We start from the raw sequence: 22,851 nt of genomic DNA on the forward strand, positions 1-22,851 counted from the left end.
AACCTGTCTCTCCACCCCCTCCGGTGTTCCGTCTGCAAGGTCATCTGAGAAGCTTATCCTCTCAGCTAACATGACAAGATCATTCAAAGGCTACCTGGCACACAAGCCAACTGGCTTCTCGCCAGGCAGTATTATTTTAGACCTTGTTAACTGATTCACTGATATCGCCCTCCAACTATTTTTTAGAGCATCGTTCCAAAGTAGCAAGTTGAGGCTCGTTGATGTTGTGGTCTGACAGTAATGAGTCGCAATGAGTACTAAAACACAACTACTTCCAAGTAATTCAGTCCTTTGCAGATGCGGGGAAACCCAAATAGACATCAACAGAAAACGTTTGATTTAATTCATTGTTTTTTTAAAAACATTATGGAAGACAATGTTTTATTGATGTGTAACTCTAGAAGCCTTGAATGTCACTTGAACTGGCTCCATGAGACCAGGGTTTCACATTGTGGTTTATAAACCTGGCGGGCCACCAAGTTAAAACTAATCTATAAAAAGTAAACATATTGTCAGTAGTGGATAAAGTACACACTTGTTTTTTTACTGAAGTAAAAGTACAGAGTGCAGCAAAAAAATGACTCCAGTAAAAGTATAAGTACCTAAGAAAAAATCTATTCAAGTACAAAAGCACTTGCTTTAAAATTGACTTTACAAGTAAAAAGTAAAAGTATTTTTTTCCCGATGCAAAAATCTAATATACGTATTTATACTATGTAGTATATATCTATATATATTAATAAATAAAGTTTAAACTACTGTATTGGCCCGAATATAAGACGGCCCTGATTAGAAGACGACCCCCTCTTTTTCAAGACTCAAGTTTGAAAAAAAGACTTTTTGAACACCAAATGAATTTTTATACAGAAATGACAGTACATCTGACACAAATGATTATAACAATATAATTGAGAGAAAAAGCATGTTATTTTGCCTCATTCAAATCTTAATATCTTAACATTTAAATTAGGGCTGTCAAACGATTAAAATTTTTAAACGAGTTAATTACAGCTTAAACATTAATTAATAGTAATTAATCGCAATTAATCGCAATTCAAACCATCTATAAAATATGCCATATTTTTCTGTAAATTATTGTTGGAATGGAAAAATAAGACACAAGATGGATATATACATAGATATATATATATATATATATATATTCAACATGCGGTACATAAGGACTGTATTTGTTTATTATAACAATAAATCAACAAGATGGCATTAACATTATTAACATTCTGTTAAAGCGATCCATGGATAGAAAGACTTGTAGTTCTTAAAAGATAAATGTTAGTACAAGTTATACAACTTTTATATTAAAACCCCTCTTAATGTTTTCGTTATAATAAAATTTGTAAATTTTTCAATCAAAAAATAAATTAGTAGCCCACCATTGTTGATGTCAATAATTACTTACACAATGCTCATGGGTGCTGAAGCTTATAAAATCAGTCGCACCCAAGCGCCAGCAGAGGGCAGCAAAACTCCACAAAACCCAATTAACAAGTGGGCATTTCACTGTACTGTCATTTAAATCTGTCTGAGCGGGGCATGTGCGTTAATTGTGTCAAATATTTCAACGTGATTAATTAAAAAAAAATAATTACCGCCCGTTAATGCGATAATTTTGACAGCCCTAATTTAAATATGTAAAATAAAGTGCAATCACATTCGTAAATGAATGGCTTCTGGTTTTTGAAATGTAATAAACCAATCTACTGTGATAAAACAACAAAACTGCAATAACTGCATTAACCATCAAAGTGAAGTCAAACAAATCTGAATATGGAAAAACATTGCAATAAAATAATGCAAACTGGTTAAACTTGAGAGTAGCTGAGATCTGTCATGACAGAACATCGCTTCAATGATATCTGGCGCCATCTAGCGTGGTGAATGGGTATACTGTCTAGACCCCGAATATAAGACGACCCACACTTTTTCAGTGTTATTTCAATGCAAAAACACCGTCTCATATTTGGGCCAATACGGTAATTAGTTTAAACAGTTTAAACAAATTTGAAGGCAGTGAAACAGTTAAGTACGTTTCTTAAATATTGACTTGACTTACATATGTACATACAGAGATCTGAGTCAATATTTAAAGAAAGAACCAGAAAATTCATTGACTGCTCAGTTTTATTCAAAAATGTGCAGAATGGAAAAAAACAAACAATACAATTGACTGCACTGAAAACAGAAACTTAACAAGCTCAAAAAAATCCAAAACTTAAGTTTAATGGCAGATTACAAGCAACTATCATGTGCACACTAGGGGTGTGCCATCTTAGACACCCCAAGATTCCATTCGATTATGATTCAGGGTGCTACGATTCGATTATTGAACAATGATCATGGTATTGACGATGATCACGGTTATTATGATTATTACGATTAGCGATGCATCATACATTACTAATTAATAAAGTAGCCAAAAAAAATGATATCCTAATGATTCTACAGAAACGCTGGAACATGCCCATACAACAAAAAGCTGCCCTTAAACTGCTTTAAAGTGCAAAAACATTTACCATTTTAAAGGCAGTAGCCTACTTTTTTCTCCCAACAATACAATAAAATTTACACAGGCGGAATGGATTCCACATTTTGTGGAAACAAAGTGTCGTTAGAAAAAAAGACTTCTTTTAACCAATATACTTGTTTTCACAGATTTCTGTACTATTTCACGTTTGTAGTGTTACCGCTGTACTTAATCATGTTCTTCATATGGAGTAACTTTTGTACACAAACAAACAACGCACAAATGGACATGGAAATACACGTTAGCGAATTAGCTTAGCGCTCGGCACTAATTGTTAACATCTCAAAAACAACAACAATAGTTAAGTATTTGAGTTTATTTGTTTTGTTGTCTTATCAGCTCTCTGCCTACCGCTTAGTATTATTGTTCTCCGTCAACCTACCGTCACGGACCCATTGTGCTATTCCCCATTTTCCGTGATTGCGTGTATTTTTGTTTGTATTTAATAAACTCTGAGGTACAACCTTGTTTCCACAGTTGCGGACCCTAACATCGGCAACAAAATAAACCACACATTTCCAAAGATGGACGATTGAGCACGATCCAGTTGCGATTTCGTTATGTATTCAGTTCAATTTAGCTATTTCCAGCTTGCTATATTGGTAATTGCAATGTTTGTGTATCGCTTGCTTTCACATACAGCTCGTCCCGGGAAAGTCCAGACATTAAACTAAGCTGCGGACTAGATGTCTGCGTAATCTCCGTGTCAGTCGACCAAGGAAATTGATTTCAGATAAAAGGGTTGCGTATATGAAAGGGGCTTTTGAGTAGTCCACAACAAGACGCTGGATTTAAAAAAAAAAAAAAAAAAAAAAAAATACAATTTTCCGGAATATTAATCAGGAATTCATTCGGCCTGGATATCTTAATCTCTATAAAGGTGAGTTTGTCTGTGTGGCTGTCTGTGTGTTCGTGTTTTATGGACGCTGAAACGGCTCGGCGGATTTTGACCAAATTTTACACAGTTGTACTTCATGTGTCTGGGAGTGTTCTCGGATGGTTTTGATCTCTGTTGGTCTCCATATATTGCGGAAAACTTAAAAAAAAAAAAAAAAAAAAAAGCATAGAAAATGCAAATTTTCACTTTTTCACCCGAGCAATGACGGGCCATACTGCTCGATAAATCCATCCGACATGCATAGAAAAAAATATATATATAATAATTAAAGATGTCCCGATCATTTTCAAAGAATCGGACTCCGCAAAAAAATATCGGACATGCCTTTTTTTAATATATATATTTTTATTTAAATTGTTTTCTAATTGGATTTTACGTTAAAGACAAAATGTCTTACACTCATCCAGAGTAGTTTTGGCTTAAAGAAGGGTTATCAAATTTATTGCGTTAACGGCGGTAATGAATTTTTTTTAATTAATCACGTTAAATAATTAACGCATGTGCTGCACGACCCACTCACGCATTGTCGCGTTCAATCTATAAAGACGCCTTTTTACCTATAGATAGCACTAAAAGGCAGCTCATAATGAGTAGAGAGAATTTTGACAGCCTTTGGAGCCAATTTTTATGTGGCTAAAGCCTTACAATACCTCTCTCAGTAATTAAAAATAATGTGGGAGGCAATGTGGGGAAGAAAGATAGTAGTTGATCATTTCCTGAACACCCTAAGTTCTTTCCCAACGCAGAGAAGATATATCAATTAGTGTCCCTACGCACAGTCATGGTTGCACTTCCCATCATGCATTTGGGCAGAAGTTAAATGGCTGCAGTATCATTTACTGAAAGCTCAACAAATACACTAGATGGCAATATTTAGTCACAATATACAAAGTCACATTTATCCTTTAAGAATTACAAGTCTTTCTATCCGTGGATCCCTCTCACAGAAAGAATGTTAATAATGTAAATGCCATCTTGAGGATTTATTGTCATAATAAACAAATACAGTACTTACGTATGTACTGTATGTTGAATGTATATATTCGTCCGAGTTTTATTCTTTTTTTTTTTAATGCATTGCCAAAATGTATATGATCGGGAAAAATTATCGGGAATGATTGGAATTGAATCAGGAGCACAAAAAAACAACAAAAAAAAAAAAAAAAAACAATCCGATCGGGAAATATCGGGATCGGCAGATACTCAAACTAAAACGATCGGGATCGGATTGGGGGCAAAAAAACATGATCGGAACAACCCTAATAATAATAGTAATAATAATGGGGAAGCTTTGATTTAGAAGTTTCTTACGTGTCCATATAACAAACCTTGGCTCCAACAACCCAGCACAAGTAGTATTGCTAGCTAGTAATAATTTTAAAATTTCTGTTGACTTAACTTTTTAAACATGTATTTATTTTTCCAAAATTCTTCTCTACCACCAGTTCCCGGAGGGAAAGCCTGGAGAGTGTTTTTCACCTTGCAACAACACGTTTTCAGCACACTTAAGCAACTCCTGCCAACACACTGTCAGCCAAAAAGGAGCTTTATTGTTGTTGTTGCCTGAAGTGGAAGGTTATCATTCAGGGTAAAAAAAAATTGTATTTGTTGCATTTACAGTGCAATTACTGTTAAGTGTTTTATAATTCTTCGTGAAACAACAGGTGCCGCTGTACCATATGAGCATAACATATTAACTCAGTGTCAGTTTAATAGTACAACGCCTAAGCTTTTTACCAACCAGTTTATCAAGGGCGGGAATGTCAACAACATGATTTAAGGCCGCTTAACTATTTTTCATTAGAAGCCTAAACAGGTTTTAACATGTGACTCGTGTTAGGTTTGGCTTCTCACCTATCTGCAGAAGCACGGGCGTCACCAAAGCCGTCTCCATGGCGTAGCAGAACTCCCGGCCGAACATAACGGCGCCGTGCATCACCCATCTTTTCAGCGGGATGCCCTCGATGGACCCCTCGCTCGCCAACTCCTCGCCACCGTTGTCGTTGCTCCGCACCCCCGCCGATCCGGCCGCGTCCACGCCCTTTTCCTCGTCCGGAGAGTTTTTGGCCTCCACGCCGACCATCAGTGATCCCACCTGCATGGCGTCGGCGCCCGTGCTCTGGGGAGGCATGGCGGGTGGGGGCATGCACGCCTCGGGTTGGGGGGAACGAATGCTGATCCGAAAAAGGTCCCGCAAGATGACTTTAAAACTGAATTACAGTTGAAAATCTGTGATAATTTGGGATACCTTAGAATCAAAATGTGCTGTTATCAAAAAGGCTGTATGTGTCTTTCTACGTTAATCTCTATTGGAGGCAATTGAAGGCCAGCCAGGAACTAAAAATCTACCCTTCACGGCACTGCGGCGACAAATTCTTGCTCATTCCTTGGTGTTTATCATAAGAAGCAAAAATAAAATACCCTGACAAAATTAGCGTTACTACCACTATTTGTCGAAAATCCCCCAAATAAAAAAAAAGAAGAAAGCAGCTGAAATTTCACAGAATAAGAGCTTAACATTCAATGTTTGTGCAATTCTCTTTGTTTGATGGATGCGTGGATGGAACGTGTTTGCGCGTGCGTGTCTGTGAGTGCGTGTGTGTTGTGCGATTATGGCTTATTGGTCATTGAGGTCGTTATCTGCTCTCGCCTTACTTTTGTTTTTGTCTATTACAGGGGGTAAAAATCCATATAGAGAACCATTCTGTGAATTCCAGAGTCATTTTGCGTATGGAGGGCCTGAGGGAGTGGGCAGGGTTGAGGGGGAGGCCGCAGGTGGAGGAGGGCGGGCTGGCGGCGGAGGTGGTGGGCGGAGCTCCTCGTGAAATCCCCATCGATTGGCTGATGAATCTGTAGGGAAGCGGAAGAAGGATGAGAATTATTCAACTGAGAATGTAGATGTATAAAACGTAGAGAAAAAAAAAGGCTGTTCATGACATTAACTTTTTTGATAAAAATAGTTTTGTTTGTGGTTTTTTTTTTTGTTTAATTTTTGAATTAAAAAATATTATATTTTAACTATTTTAACTCAAAGGCTGCCATTGACAGTGATAGATATCCAGTCTTTTTGAGTGGGAGGGGCTAATTTGATGGCAGGGAAAGAGTTAAGTATGTGTGCTAAACATCTTATAAAGACTTGATTATCTATCCTCATCTTATGGGTCGAACTTATTACGTTACGAACGAGTTCCATTCCTACACTGGTGACGTAACCTTAATTTCCACGTAAATCGGAATGCACCCTTTAACTTATTTGGTCCCAAAAATGTATAAATAAGTTGTATTTTTAATTGTTTCAGTGTCCCAAAGACGTATTTATACATCTTTTACATTTTTTTTTTCAAAACAGACATCTCTGGGTCGTGATTCAATTTACCTCCAAAGCACAAAGCTGAAAATCCATTTTAATGCAATAAAACTGGCCACTGGAGGGCAGTAGCGCATTTGGTAAGACCCACAACCCGATTCAACGGCAACGAATGGCCAAGCCCTACGGCCGGGCGCCAGCGGAAGACGACTGAATGGATGCCAGGTGCTGGACGACCAAGCACAACGACTGGGACCACCAGTGCAGCGGATGAGGACTTTGAGTCCGTGTGGCTCTCGAGCACAGTCCGCAGAGACTCAAAAATATTCATCTTTATGAGACAGACGGCGATGAGGGAAAAGTTTAACCGGCTGTCGCGGCCAGAACAGTGGCATCTTTCAGTTAGTTATGTGTAAATAAATTTTTACTTTGCTATCAAAAGCTCTATTTGTCTTGTTGTTTATCTTATTTTGTAAAAGGAAAACATTATTCAGATGTTTGGGATGTAACTAAAGCAAAAAATAGCTGTGTGTAAGTCAAAGTTATGTTTGAAATGTATGCTTTCACCAAAAGCTCAATTTCTCCGTTTTTCCATCAGAAATGGGAAAATTGCTCAAATCGAGCTACTTTCAAATGCTGATTTCTAAAGAATGGAAAAAGATATGAACTAACTTTTTTTCTGCTGAAAGAAGAGAGTCTAATCTTTCTTTTGGTGGGTTCCATGTTTATATAGCAATAGAACAGAAATTTCTGTGTGCCTTGTAAAATCAGTCAAAATCCCGTAAAACGGCCGGGAGCGAAGGGCCTTGCTCCAGTGAAAATGGCTGGGAGTGAATGAGTTAAGTGAATCTCAAAATAACTATCGAAAAAGGCTGTCGCCTTGTATGACTGACAAGCAGACTCAGACGTCTGACATGGATAAAGGATAGCTGCGCTCTGGTTTGGCCCACATAAGGCTGTAAGTTGTTTCAGCTAATATATGCTTGTGTACGCATTTGTAATTACGTTTACAGCTACAGTTTGTGGAGTGGTTACGTTTGAGCGATTTGTGATGAGAATTATAAATATGTTAGCATTCCAAGCATTTAAGGTAGTGGACTTAGGAAAATTAGGCTAATTTAATCTACTGAATTTACATATTGATCAGACTAGACGGACGTTCGAACACCAGTTGTTTTGTGTTAAGTGTTTTACTGTTAAAATGTGTATTGTTTTGAACATAGGTGTACATATCGGTACAGTGAGGAAAATAAGTATTTAAACACCCTGTGATTTTGCAAGTTCTCCAACTTAGAAATGATCGGCGGGTTTGAAATTTTCATGGTAGGTGCTAGTCCATTGTGAGAGACAATCTAGAGAAAACAAAAGCCAGAAATCACATTTTTAATAATTTATTTGTATTATACTGCTGCAAAAGAGTATTTGAACACCCGTCTATTACCTAGATTTGTGAGCCTCAAAGACCTGTTGGTCGCCTTTAAAAAGTCCAATAAAAAATTGGAGTGGAGGTGGACTTTTGAGTCCGACCTTTGACCTGTTTGATCCACCCCAAACAATCAGGAAGACTCCAATTCCTAACATGGTCATGACCAAAGAGCTGTCCAAAGATACCAGAGAGAATTGTAGACCTCCAAAAGACTAGACAGGGTTACGGGCAGAGCTTGGTGATATAAGATTCACCGTCGGAATAATTATTAGAAAACGGAAGACGCTAAACATGACCGTCAATCTCCCTCGGACTGGGGCTCCATGCAAGATATACCTCGTAGGGACTCAATGAGCCTAGGAATGATGAGGAATCAGCCAAGAACTACACAGGAGGAGCTGGTCAATGACCTGAAAGGACTTGGGACCACCATTTCCAAGGTAACTATCGGTAATACACTAAGACGTCATGGTGTAAAATCATGCATGGCATGGAAGGTTTCCATGCTTAAACAAGCACATGTCCAGGCCCGTTTTAAGTTTGCCAATGACCATTTAGATGATCCAGAGGAGTCATGTGGAGAAAGTCATGTGGTCATATGAGATCAAAATTGAACTTTTTGGTCTTAATTCCAATTTCAATTTCAATTTATTCACACACATTCATATTTACAAATTGTACATCATATCATAGTGCTGAGCCAAGATTATGTGTGAGTCAGGTCTCCTTAAGAAGCTACTAAAAGCTTATAGTCAGGAGCCTGCGTACATCAAGACAATCAAGAAAAAAAATGATCAGATGAGCAGAAGGGTGAGGGGTTTCTGGTGTTATGAGTATGGAGAGGAGTCCAGACTGGAATGAGCTCAGAGAGCTTGCTATTTATATTATTTACAATTTGGAACATTATACCTGCGTTATGAAATGTGTTCAACTCAGTGAGTCGAAGAAGGCGTAAACTATAAAACAAGGAGTTGGTGGGGGCATTAAAACTAGCCCAGGACATGGCCCGTACCATCTTATTTTGTAGAGTTTCCAATTTCTTTAGGTGGCTGGAGAACGTGTTGCACCATATGATGTTACAGTAGTTGATATGGGGCTCAAATAAGGTTTTGTACAAAATGAGAAGTGTGGGAGATGGTGTCTTATTTTGAAGAATAGACCAACATATTTGGATAGTGTTGATATAAGATGTTCTATATGGCATTTGAAATTGAGAGACTTATCAATGAAGACCCCCAGGAACTTTGTGGAATCGACTTTGATAAATTGTCGTTGTTTACTTTCAGACAAATCCTGTTTGTGTCAATTGCTTTCTTATTTGATCTAAATACTATGTAATTGGTTTTGTTGATGTTGAGGAATAGTTTGTTGCATCTGCGCCAGCTATCTATTTTTATTAACTCTGCGTTTAAAATGTGCTGTAGGTCTAATGGGTTTTTATGTGAAAGAAACAAATTGGTATCATCAGCAAACAAAATCATGCGTAGTATGTCAGAAGAATTAACAAGGTCATTAATGTAGATAAGAAAAAGCAGTGGGCCCAAAATTGAACCCTAGGGGACTCCATATTTTATTTCCTTTTTTTGTGAAACATGATTTTTAACACTAACATATTGTTGTCGCCTGAATAAGTCACTTCTGAACCAGTTGTATGCTATTCCTCTCATACCATAGTGATGCATTTTCTCCAGTAAAATATTAGGGTCAATGGTGTCAAAAGCCTTAGATAAGTCCCAAAAAATGCCCACTCCGCACTTGCCCTGCTCAAAGGCATCATTAATTTTTTTCAACAAGATCTAGAATGGCCATGCATGTTGAATTCTTCTTCCTGAAGCCATATTGTGAACTGGTTATGATATGAAACTTGTCGAGGTATTCGCTTAGTCTATTGTGCACAACTCTTTCTAGTAATTCCACTCAGTGTTTGAAGGAAGACAAATGATGAGTACCACCCCAAGAACACCATCCATACTGTGAAGCATGGGGGTGGTAACATCATGCTTTGGGGGTGTTTTTCTGCTAACGGGGCTGGACGACTGCACTGTATTAAGGATAGGATGACCATGGTCATGTAATGTGAGATTTCGGAGAATAACCTCCTTCCCTCAGAGCATTGAAAATTGGTCGTGACTGGGTCTTCCAACATGAAAATGGCCCGAAGCAGACAGCCAGAATAACCAAGGAGTGGCGTCGTAAAAAGCATGTCAAGGTTCTGGAGGGGCCTAGCCAGTCTCCAGACCCAAACCCAATAGAAAGTTTTTGGAGGAAGCGCAAACTCAGTGTTTCTCAGTGACAACCCGGAAACCTGACTTATCTAGAGAAGATCTGTATGGAGCAATGGTGCAAAGTCCATGCTTCAGTCTGTGCAAGCCTGGTGAAAAGTTACAGCAAACGTTTGACCTCTGTAATTTGTAATATAAGGCTCCTGTACCAAATATTAACATTGATTTCGTCATGTGTTTAAATTAGGGCTGTCAAACGATTAAAATTTTTAATCGAGTTAATTACAGCTTAAAATTTAATTAATCGTAATTAATCGCAATTCAAACTGTCTATAAAATATGCCATATTTTTCTGTAAATTATATATATATTCTGTAAAATAAATTGTTGGAATGGAAAGATAAGACACAAGATGGATATATACATTCAACATACGGTACATAAGGACTGTAGTGGGCATTTCACTCTACTGTCATTTAAATCTGTCTATGCTGTCCTCACTCCGAAGCGTCTACTTTTTCCAAAGCTAGACAGCTAGTGAACGACGCCTTAATAATTCTTCTTCCTTTTTCATCTGATTTATTAATCAAATGGCCTCAAACCATTGTCCTCTTTAGACCGTCGTAAAACTACAAAATCAAAGTACACAAGCATTGCATTAGCAACAACGTTAGCTTAGCACGCTATACAGGTTCACTAAACATAAACAAAAAGCGTCTCATACAAAAAATATAACATTTCGCTAACTAACATAATATGTACATTCTTTACAACAACCATACTTACGGACAAATCTTGTCCAAGGATCATATAAGCACAACATTATCAGCCCGAGACGTCGTGCAGCCATAATGAACTGGTAAGAAAACAATAAACTATGTCGCAAAGCGACCACAAGAGTTCGCTGTTGGACAGCATAAAAAGCCTTGCTGTAAAACTTACCAAAAGGCAGAATACTTTCTGAGCGGGACATGTGCGTTAATTGCGTCACATATTTTAACGTGATTAATTTAAAAAATTAATTACCGCGCGTTAACGCGATAATTTTGACAGCCCTAGTTTAAATACTTCTTAGCAGCAATATAATACAAATAAATTGTTTAAAAAAAATCATACACTGTGATTTTTTTTTTAAGATTGTCTCTCACAGTGGACAAGCACCTACCATGTAGAAATCAAACCCGCCCATCATTTTGAAGTGAGAGAACTTGCAAAATCGTAGGGTGTTCAAATACCTATTTTCCTCGCTGTATATGTGTTACAGCTTTACAAATTGTCAAAAATGAAGGAAGTAAAACGCTTCAAAAAGCCCAATTGCCTCGTTTGTTGTCTGTAAAGCTGAACAACTTCGCGTTTAGTTAGGGCAGAACGCGTCATAGTAATAATGTAAAAAATAAGATACTGTGAGGTACAATAAGGTACTGTTTATTTAACTCAAAAACAAGAAAAAAAAAACGGAGACAAAATAGCGGAGGAGACTCCTGCATCGTGAAATCGAAATCGTGTAAGTCGAGTTCATCGTAACCCAGGGACTGCCTGCTTTATGGTGTTTTCTATTGAATATTTTTCTTCATTGACAAGCAAATGGGGTCACACTGATCATTATTAACATTCACAGCATGTAAAAGCAACAAAAACAGGGTGATTAAAAACTACTTTCAATAGCAGTGCATTGATGCTGAAAGGCACACGCTTTTGCCAACACACAGACGTGTGTGTATTCTCGCTCTATGAAAAGAGGTCATTTGTTAAAACCACTTTTTATGTTTTATGAAAAATTGCCGGGCGCACATGATTTTTCCTCCCATTGGAGACGCTCGGGCGGGCTCGGGCAGAGATAAAACTGTGCCACCACACTCGGGTGTCTCAAAGAATTTCCAGACCAGAAAAACGTGACTTTTGCTCACAGGAACGAATCCGCAATGTGGAAAACGACAATTCAGTGAAAGTGGTTGATGCGGGGGTGCAGGTTTGAAAAAAATGGATAAATAGTAGGTGGCGCCATGATGGACTGCTTTTACGCTTCCTGGAAAAGCCCTTATTGGTATGTGAACAGAGAAACTACAAACACTAGAGCTGGCAATAGAATTAAAAAATTAGATATTTATTGGGATCTGTAATTAATTAATGTGATCAAAAAAAAACAATTGCCACCATAGCCTTTGAACCCTTGTTTTCTATCAACAGTTGGCGGTAGACATACAGTGGGGCAAATAAGTATTTAGTCAACCACTAATTGTGCAAGTTCTCCCACTTGAAAATATTAGAGAGGCCTGTAATTGTCAACATGGGTAAACCTCAGCCATGAGGGACAGAATGTGGAAAAAAACAGAAAATCACATTGTTTGATTTTTCAAGAATTTATTTGCAAATCAGGGTGGAAAATAAGTATTTAGTCAATAACAAAAGTTCATCTCAATAATTTGTTATGTGCTCTTTGTTGGCAATAATGGAGGCCAAACGTTTTCTGTAACTCTTCACAAGCTTTTCAAACACTGTTGCAGGTATTTTTGCCCATTCATCCATGCAGATCTCCTCTAGAGCAGTGATGTTTTGGGGCTGTCGTTGGGCAACACGGACTTTCAACTCCTCCCACAGATTTTCTATGGAGTTGAGTTCTGGAGACCTTAAAATGCTTCTTACAAAGCCACTCCTTTGTTGCCCTGGCTGTGTGTTTGGGATCATTGTCATGCTGAAAGACCCAGCCACGTGCCATCTTCAATGCCCTTGCTGATGGAAAGAGATTTTCACTCAAAATCACTCGATACATGGCCCCATAATTCTTTCCTTTACACAGATCAGTCGTCCTGGTCCCTTTGCAGAAAAACAGCCCCAAAGCATGATGTTTCCACCACCATGGTTCACAGTGGGTACGGTGCAATTCAGTATTCTTTTTCCTCCAAACTCGAGAACGTGGGTTTCTACCAAAATGTTCTATTTTGGTTTCATCTGACCATAACACATTCTCCCAGTCCTCTTCTGGATCATCCAAATGCTCTCTAGCAAACCGCAGACGGGCCTGGACGTGTACTTTCTTCAGCAGGGGGACACGTCTGGCAGTGCAGGATTTGAGTCCCTGGCGGCGCATTGTGTTACTGATAGTAGTCAAATCACTAGGTCCCCCCCGTGTGGTTCTGGGATTTTTGCTCACCGTTCTTGTTATCATTTTGACTTTATGGGGTGAGGACGGAGTTTGAAAGTCCGTGTTGCCCAACAACAGCCCAAAACATCACTGCTCTGGAGGAGATCTGCATGGAGGAATGGGCCGAAATACCAGCAACAGTGTGTGAAAAGCTTGTGAAAATTTACAGAAAACGTTTGGCCTCCGTTATTGCCAACAAAGGGCACATAACAAAGTATTGAGATGAACGTTTGGTATTGACCAAATACTTATTTTCCACCATGATTTGCAAATAAATTCTTTAAAAATCAAACAATGTGATTTTCTGTTTTTTTCCACATTCTGTCTCTCATTGTTGAGGTTTACCCATGTTGACAATTACAGGCCTCTCTAATATTTTCAAGTGGGAGAACTTGCACGATTAGTGGTTGACTAAATACTTATTTGCCCCACTGTAAATAAGCCTCACCCTTACAACCAAATGGGTGCTGTGGCAAAAATATTAGCCGTTCCTCCTGGCTTCCCTTCAATTCTCTCTTCATTGCCTCTCAGGAATCTCACATGTCTAACATTAACATTCATGAAGCACTCCGGTTGGTCATTAATATTTCATAAAGCCACATTTTTGTGACCTCACAGACTGCAGTAGATTACATAATAGCCTCTCCCCTTTCGAGATATATCGATACAAACACTCAACTGAACAGCACGATTTGCACACAATCAGTCAGTCAATAAAAGGACTACCATAATTTTCCCCACTATAAGGCACACCTGACTAAAAGCCGCAACCCACCAAATTTGGCACAAAAACAGAATTTGTTCATTGACAGGTCACACTGGACTATAAACTGCAGCTGTCCTCATTGTATTATTGGATATTTACACTAAAAGATATTAACCGTTGACACTTTATTTGACAGCAGCATCATATGACTGTCAAAAGATCAAATGAACCACTATGAAGCTTTAAACCAATTGGCTGCAAAGCTTCATTGCTTCAAGAAGCTTCATTTGCCCATCACTGCTCCCTTGGGGGAGACAATCAACCTCTGCTGTAAACACTGTTGTTGTCCAACTGCCTCCTAGCATGCATTGCAGCGCTACAGATGTAAATAACAATCAAGATTAATGTTCTGTGTTAATTATTTCTTCAGTTACTGTTCTAGTTGTTTCATTAATTGCTAGTTATAGTATTTGGTAAAACTTTATATGACAGTGGCGTCATAAGACTGTCATTAGACAATCTTAATATGACATGGCACTGTCATAAGCATTCAGTAATGCCCATGATAGTTTCATGCCATAATTATGACTGTCTTATGACTGTCTTATGATGCCGCTGTCAAATAAAGTGTTACCTATTAACCCAAATAAATCAACAAATCAGCTGCACTGGACTGTAAGCCGCAGGATTCAAAATGAAGGAAAAAAAGTAGCGGCTTATAGTCCGAAAATTACGGTAAATTAGATTCGGCCTCTCAATCTTGAATCACCTCAGAAAAAAAAAAATCTGCAGTGGAGGGCTTCCGACTTAGTGGGAAGTTCACTCATTGGCTGCGATATAGGAACCTTTTTTTTCTTTTACATTGACTGCATACTAACATTAGCAGTTTACCACTTACAACACTGAAATTAAGAAATAAAAACAACAGTACTAATAGTCTAACGGCCTTGATATTGTAATATATTAACTGCGATAGAAAGCTTTTCGTCAACGACGACGAAAAGAAAATATTTCGTCAACAAACACTTTTTTCATGACAACGACGAGACGATAGCAAGCTAAAAATGTGTTTTAGGAGACTAAAACATACCGATACATGTGCCAGTTTTCATCTTACGAGACAAAAATAGTTTCCGTCACATGTTCGCAATATGTGCCATTTTATGTGTAGTTAGCCTGCATAGTAGCAGTGTCTGGTTGTCTCACTCGTAACGTGCTGCCACGGCTGCGCCACCACCAGTGTCGTCTCCAGTCACTGCAGCTTGCACACACGGTAAAATTTGTTTTCTTATCTTGGCCAGAGAGAATATATAATGTTGCTTTAGCCTTCACAGGTCTGTACTGAGTGATCATTATACACTAAATGTAACTCATAGCGTTAGTATAGTGTTCACGTTACCATGATGCTAATGCTAACAGCGAGTGTCCTCTCAAAAGTTTTTTTTTTTTTAACATTCAGTTCAAGGCTGGTGGGTATAATTCACTGAAAATAATATTCTGTTTTGCTGCTGAGAGTGTATTATCACCAAGTTGGCGTGGTCCTTGTAGATGCTACAATGTGTGCTCGTCTGTCAATGTTCATTTGAAATACCGTAATTTTCGGGCTATAAGCCGCTACTTTTTTCCTTCATATTGAATACTGTGGCTTATAGTACAATGCAGATTATTTGTTGATTTATTTGAGTTAATAGAGAAAACTGTCATAAGACTGTCATAATTATGACATGACACCATCATGGGCATTACTGATTGCTTATGACAGATGTCATTAAGTGTCGTCCGACAAATTATGTCGCTAACTCCATTTCTGTCCAGCTTGGATCTTTTAGATCCATTCGAAACTAAGATAAATTGCCGGTTAACACTAAATGACATTTTTTTTTATAAGCAATCATTATTGCTGATGACAGTGTCATGTCATAATTATGATTGTCTAATGACAGTCTTTTGGTGCCACTGTCAAATAAAGTGTTACCAAATACCATAGCTAGCAATTAAGAAAACAACTGGAACAGTAACTGAAGAAATAATTAGAACAGAAATTGAACTTTGATTGTTATTTACATTTGTAGCGCTGCAATGCAAGCGAGGAGGCATGTTGGATTACAACAATATTGACAGCAGGTGGCAGCAGAGGTTGACTGTCTCCCCAAGGGAGCAGTGATGGCCGATTGAAGCTTCTTGAAGCAATGAAGTTTTGCAGCCAATTGGTTCAAAGCTTCATGGTGGTTCATTTGGTCTTATGGCAGACACTTATTATACAGTGAGGACAGCTGCGGCTTATAGTCCAGTGCGGCTTATCTGTGAACAAATGCCATTTTCGTGTCAAATTTGGTGGGTGGCGGCTTATAGTCAGGTGCACCTTATAGTGTGAATATTACTGCAGTTGGAAACCTTTATTTATTCATTTTTGAAGTTTTTTTTTTTTTTTTTAAATTTAATTTTACCGACATCGACTAAAACTAGACGAAATCAGGCTTGAATTTACGTCAACAAAAATTAGACAAACACAAAGGCATTTTGAAAAAATCTAAGACGAATAAATCTTATCGTTCAAACGACTAAAATAAAAATTAAAAGGGCTGCCAAAAACAACATTGATAGGAGGGCTAGTAGCAAAAATGATGGCGATAAACTGGTGTGACTGTGTAGCTGCGCAAAGAACCTCAGAGTTCCAGATCATTTGGTAGCGATGAAAACCTAAATGCAGTTTTAAATATATTCACTGCCACTGACGCCCTATCCGAATGGATGGAATGTGTCGCCGTAAATAACAATAAATGACTAAGAGTCAACTAGGGGTGTGACAAAATATCGAAATGGTGATATATTGTGATACTTTGTATCCCAAAAGGATATCGATATGCTCCTGCAAGAATCGATATATCATTTTAAAAAGGTGTCAATGTCTAAAAAAAACAAAACAAAAAGGGACCAACAAGTTGTTACCAAAATCTTACACCATAATAGTGTCTCCGTTAACTCTATGGCTGCCTTGACGGTGCTCGTCACCCAATCCATTTAGACTGGGAACGTTTGTTCATTCGAAACCAGAGCATTCACAGTCATTCTGTCAGATTTTCATGGCATTTATAGGCCACTTGCTGTTCATTTGAGGCCATTTCAAGGTCATTTCCTGTTGAGTTTGAGTCACTGCCTATTCATTTGGGTGATTCCCAGGTCTGTAAAACACCAGTAACAGGAAGTGACCCATAAAATACCCGAAAATCAACAGGAAGTAACTGAAAATCAACAGGTAAATTACCTTAAATGACCCAAAATGACCTCATTGCCTGGCATTGGCTGCTACTGACGGCCATAGACGTTCAATCCGTTTGAAGTGGGAGGGATGGCAGCGAATTCGGATTGAACGTCTATGGCCGTCAGTAGCAGCCAATGGCAGCGAATGAACATTCGTTCACCCTCCCACTTCAAACGGATTGGACGTCTACTAGTGATAATGAAATAAAATCAGGCATAGAAAGTTCATACTGTGTGCTTCGCTAATCCGTAAAAAGGACATTCAAGAGGGAAAAAAATGCGAGAAAGGGAACATACAAATTCCAGATTTGTAATCCTAACCAGTACTGCACTATTCTATTGGTGATCAAGTTGAATACAAAAACAAGTCCTTGGTCAAATAAAAAGAGAGCTAAGTAAGGAAGTTGAGACACTAAGTGACGTTAAGGGGCATATCGTTCCGTGTCGCAGGTAATCCGGTCAGCGACACAAGAGTTAACACTTACTAAAATAGACCACCTTGCCTGTATTTTCAGCCTCACAAATCTGGAGTGGGTCTGTGAGACATGGAAGAACACCACAGTCCTCACTTGTCCCTAGCTCCTGAACTAGCACAATTGTAAATGTTATGGCCACGAAGGGTTTTATTGGTTATGTTCCCACTGCTTCTGGCACAAACTCCACTTTCTCCACTATTTTCGTTCTCGTGACCTTATCCTTAAGTCACCCTTTCCCACCTTTTTATACAAATGTGGGCTCATTGTTGTCAATGTCAGCCACCCACGCCCACCCCAAACCCCTTAAGAGCCGAGGTGTAATTCCATATAAGCCGAGCTCATGTTACGTCCACATGCGCAAAAACACCAATACAATAGGTAGGGTGAACACTATTGAACCAAGGATGACAAAACACATAAACCAGTTCGTTGCTTGTTTTGTTTTTTTGCATAATCCTGCTAAAAACATGTATGAGTCTTTATGACAACATGTAAGCATAAGCAGCATGAGGTTTTTCAATTTGGGAATAACGAATACTACCTTCTTTCGTGATAATCATGGAAAAAGGATTCCTTTTATGCTCTTAGAATATTCAGTGATCATTAGGACAAACTGAAGGGCAAGGGACAGTCCACTTAAAAAATATACAAAATATTACACCGTAATTTTCGGACTAAAAGCCACTACTTTTCCCCCCTCATTTTGCATCCTTTGACTTATAGTCCAGTGCGACTTATTCATTTGGGTTAATAGGTAACACTTTATTTGACAGCGGCATCATAAGACTGTCATAAGACCGTTATAATTATGACATGACACTATCATGAGCATTACTGAATGATATTGACAGATATCATTCAGTGTTATCCGGCAAAATATGTCACTAACTCCATTTATATCCAGCTCAGATCTTTTACATCCATTCAAAAGATAGATAATTTGCCACACCACATGACACTAAATGACATCTGTTATAAGCATTCATCAATGCTCATGACAGTGTCATATCATCATTATGATTGTCTTATGGTGCCACTGTCAAATAAAGTGTTACCAAATACCATAACTAGTAATTAATGAAACAACTTTAACAGTAACTGAAGAAATAACACAGAACATTCATCTTGATTGTTATTTACATCTGTAGCGCTGCAATGCATGCTATGAGGCATGTTGGACGACAACATGGTTGACAGCAGGAGGTTGGCTGTCTCCCTCAAGGAAACAGTGATGGCCAAATGAAGCTTCTTGAAGCAATGAAGCTTTGCAGCAAATCAAAGTTTCATGGTGGTTCATTTAGTCTTATGACATTCTTATGATGCCGCTGTCAAATAAAGTGTTACCGGTTAATATCTTTTGGTGTAAATATTAGTGTTTCACAGATACAATTTTCCCCCCCCGATACCGATACCTGGCTGTGCAGTATCGGCCGATACCATACCGATATCACTTCGTTTGAAATATATATATATATAAATGAAGAGCTACATACTTGGATGTGAAATCATTGCTATCGTGGCTTTGTCAGGCTGCTGCTTACTATTGTGAAACAGGAAAAAGACTAATACAAAGTGAATCCAGTAGAACTTTTTATTGCATAACTGGTATGGGTGACAACCGTTAAATAAACCTTTGGCTCTCAAAATAGTGCTAAATTTGTGAAATTAAAACATGATAATACTAGCCCAAATGTAAGAAAGTAAAAATACAATGAATGAACTGAATCAACTTTTTTAAATCGTGAGTTTTGGCTCTCAAAGCTCAAACAGTGCAACTTTCATAAAATTATAAGTAATAATAATTGACCACAGCATCTTGTCTCTCTATTAGCCTCCCTCTTTGTGCACCAGCAGCGACATAACTCAACTCCACCGATAGCTATGCACATATGCAAACAGCGAACGAGTCAGGCTCTCTCTGACATACACACACTTAGCCACTTAGCTTAGCTTACTTGGACAGCACTTTTGTTTGAAACAGGTCTCAAATGACTCAGATTACTTTTTTCAGTAAAAGACAATAAAAGTAAAGTAGACGAAGTGAACTGACCAGGGATTGGTGCTCCAGTCCAGCCCCTTCCTTTGGATAGCAGTCCTGCTGTTGCAGCCTCAAACTTTTTGTGTTCGTTCAAATGTTTCGTCTTGAAATGTTTTATCAGGTTCGAGGTATTGAAACTGTCCGATTTAACTCCACCTCTCGAAACTTCCAGGCCGCAAATCTTGCATGCAGCCATTGTACTCGACCGAGATTAACGTATTAGCCCGAATATAAGACGGCCCTGATTATAAGACGACCCCCTCTTTTTCAAGACTCAAGTTTGAAAAAAGACTTTTTGAACACCAAAATTAATTTTTATACAGAAAATAATTAAAGTACATCCGAAACAAATTATTATAACAATATATTGGAGAGAAAAAGCATGTTATTTTGCCTCATTCAAATCTTAATATCTGGACATTTAAATATGTAAACTAAAGTGTAATCACATTCGTAAATGAATGGCTTCTGGTTTTTGAAATGTATATAAACCAATCTTTTGTGATAAAACATCAAAATTGCAATAACTGCATTAACCATCAAAGTGAAGTCGAACTGTAACTTTAATCTTGAAACAAATCTGAATAAGGAAAAACATTGCAATAAAATAATGCAAACTGGTTAAACTTGAGAGTAGCTGAGATCTGTCATGACAAAACATCGCTTCAATGATATCTGGCGCCATCTAGCGTCGTGAATGGGGAGAGTAGCTGAGATCTGTCATGACAGAACATCGCTTCAATGATATCTGGCACCATCTAGCGTCGTGAATGGGTATAATGTCTAGACCGCGAATATAAGACGACCCCCTCTTTTTCAGTCTTATTTCAATGCAAAAATCACCGTCTTATATTTGGGCCAATACGGTATATGCTGAAATATTTCCAGACCGCCGATATTTTCCTCTCCTAATTTGTTTGTTTTTCTTCCATACGAATAAGATGCCCCGGCATTTGTTAAGAGCGGCTATTGGCCCGCTCTCATTGGTCTGGAGCAGGTCAATAGCGATAGCTGCTTGGCATGCAAAGTGATCACGTGTGTGATCACACAACAAAGAAGTGAGTGAGTGTCAGGACAAAGAAGGCTGCGGTCAAGTTTTATAATACTTGATTGGTAATGGTATCGGCGTCCTATTTGTTGGTACTCGCCGATACTGATACCACCATTTTGGTGCTGGATCGGCTCCCTCCCCAGCAGATACTGGTAAATATCCCATAATACAGTGAGGGCAGCTGTGGCTTATAGTCCAGTGGGGCTTATCTATGAACAAATGCAATTTTCGTGTCAAGTTTGGTGGGTTTCGGTTTATAGTCTGGTGCGCCTTATAGTCCGAAAATTATGGAACTAAAGTTAATAGATTGTACCAGATAAGGGGAAAGAGACTCCCTGGGAACTACTCTTCTCGATGGGGGTTGCACCTTTTTGGTCATTGTTGTCACAGCGCAATCTGAGGCACCGTGATGCAAAACATAGGACTGACCCATATAGATTACAAGACTAAAGACATTAGGATCAGGTTCACATGCTGCCGGGGCTGCTGAGGAAGTCTGCGCATCAATGTGCGTGTGCAGACAATGAGTCAAGAAAGAGATGCATTGCAAGCCTTCCTAATGGCGATTGCTGACCTAATCTGACAATGCCTTTGACTCAGTTGCACTAGAACATGATTCATTCACAGAATAAATTTTAGGAAATGTTATGTTCTCAGCATCATTTCGATTTTTACAACTCCTGGCAGGGCAACAGAATGTTATCTGGGAGGAGTAAGAAGGCACGTCAACGGGGTACGATAACATGAGCCGTTTGAAAGCACAGACAAACACAGCGGGCTGCGAACGCAAAACAAATGAATTTCACATTCCACTTCTTGGTATTCCCATGGACAAACATCTACATTCCCAACAGCGGGAAGCAGATGGATCTGAGTTAGCGAGAGCAAGTTGGAGAGAGAGCGAGGGCCAATGCTCGAGAATGATGTATTTGGGTGCAGTGCGGCCGCAGTGCAGTAAGTGGAGAGCAGGCACATGCGTTTCAACGTGCGCGCCAGCGTCAATGACAAATCCCGTACTCATAACATACGGATTATCACAATACTGGCAGTTAGAAATATGACATAATACACCTGCTGTTCGAAAGAATTCGCATTGGATTATGGATTTAGAAAAAAAGGACCAATTCAACTTTAGCCTCCAGACACCCAAACAGGTCTAAATTGAACCTTAGCTGAACCTAAAGTGACTTCAGCAATGACAACATCCAAAAGGGTTTGGGAGGATTTAGGTGGGTTAACAGCTAGTTTGTTCCATTTGTGTATTTTTTAGCATTCCTGACTAGCCGCAACCCCAGCAGCAAACAACTTTGTTAGCTAAACTAGGCAGAAAACAAATAATTGACTTATTCATTAAAAACAAACAGTAAAAACTCCACAATAAAGGCAGAGCTAGAATTTAGAAGCGTCTTCAGTTTTGAGCAGAACACTATCTGCTAGCTGACACATTAGCATTTGGTAAGAGTCCACTTGATGTCCAAACTAATTTGCGAATCTATTTCAAACCCATCTGAGTCATTCGTCACAACTCAAAGCAACAAATGACAGATGTTACAGGCCTTGTTCCATGCGTACATTATTTATAAAGATCTTTCAGGCAGGTGGCGGCCTGTGGAAGCGCTTGCGGCGGGGGCATTGGAGACGGAAATTAATCTTTCACCAAAGTCTTTTAGGGGGTAGCCAGATTTGCACTGAGCTCAAGATAGCAGCTGCTAACTAATTAATGACAAGCTTAGCATGGGTCGGAGAAAATCCGTTGCAGGCCTTAAAACTTTTCCAAAC

General features: G+C 38.7%; 1 protein-coding gene across 2 annotated transcripts in view; it reads right to left on the reverse strand.

Moving 5' to 3' along the window:
• The window catches only part of LOC130910201 (solute carrier family 45 member 4-like), a 100,940-nt gene that overhangs the window by 49,390 nt on the left and 28,699 nt on the right, over window positions 1-22,851 (reverse strand). For both annotated transcript variants that reach the window (XM_057827231.1, XM_057827232.1), the window contains one exon: window positions 5,298-6,293. In XM_057827231.1, the coding sequence (XP_057683214.1) occupies window positions 5,298-5,589 (292 nt within the window). In that variant the 5' untranslated portion in view covers window positions 5,590-6,293. The remainder of the gene's footprint in view (window positions 1-5,297; window positions 6,294-22,851) is intronic.

The sequence above is a fragment of the Corythoichthys intestinalis genome, chromosome 22, assembly GCF_030265065.1.
Source record: "Corythoichthys intestinalis isolate RoL2023-P3 chromosome 22, ASM3026506v1, whole genome shotgun sequence".
Classification (NCBI taxonomy): domain Eukaryota; kingdom Metazoa; phylum Chordata; class Actinopteri; order Syngnathiformes; family Syngnathidae; genus Corythoichthys; species Corythoichthys intestinalis.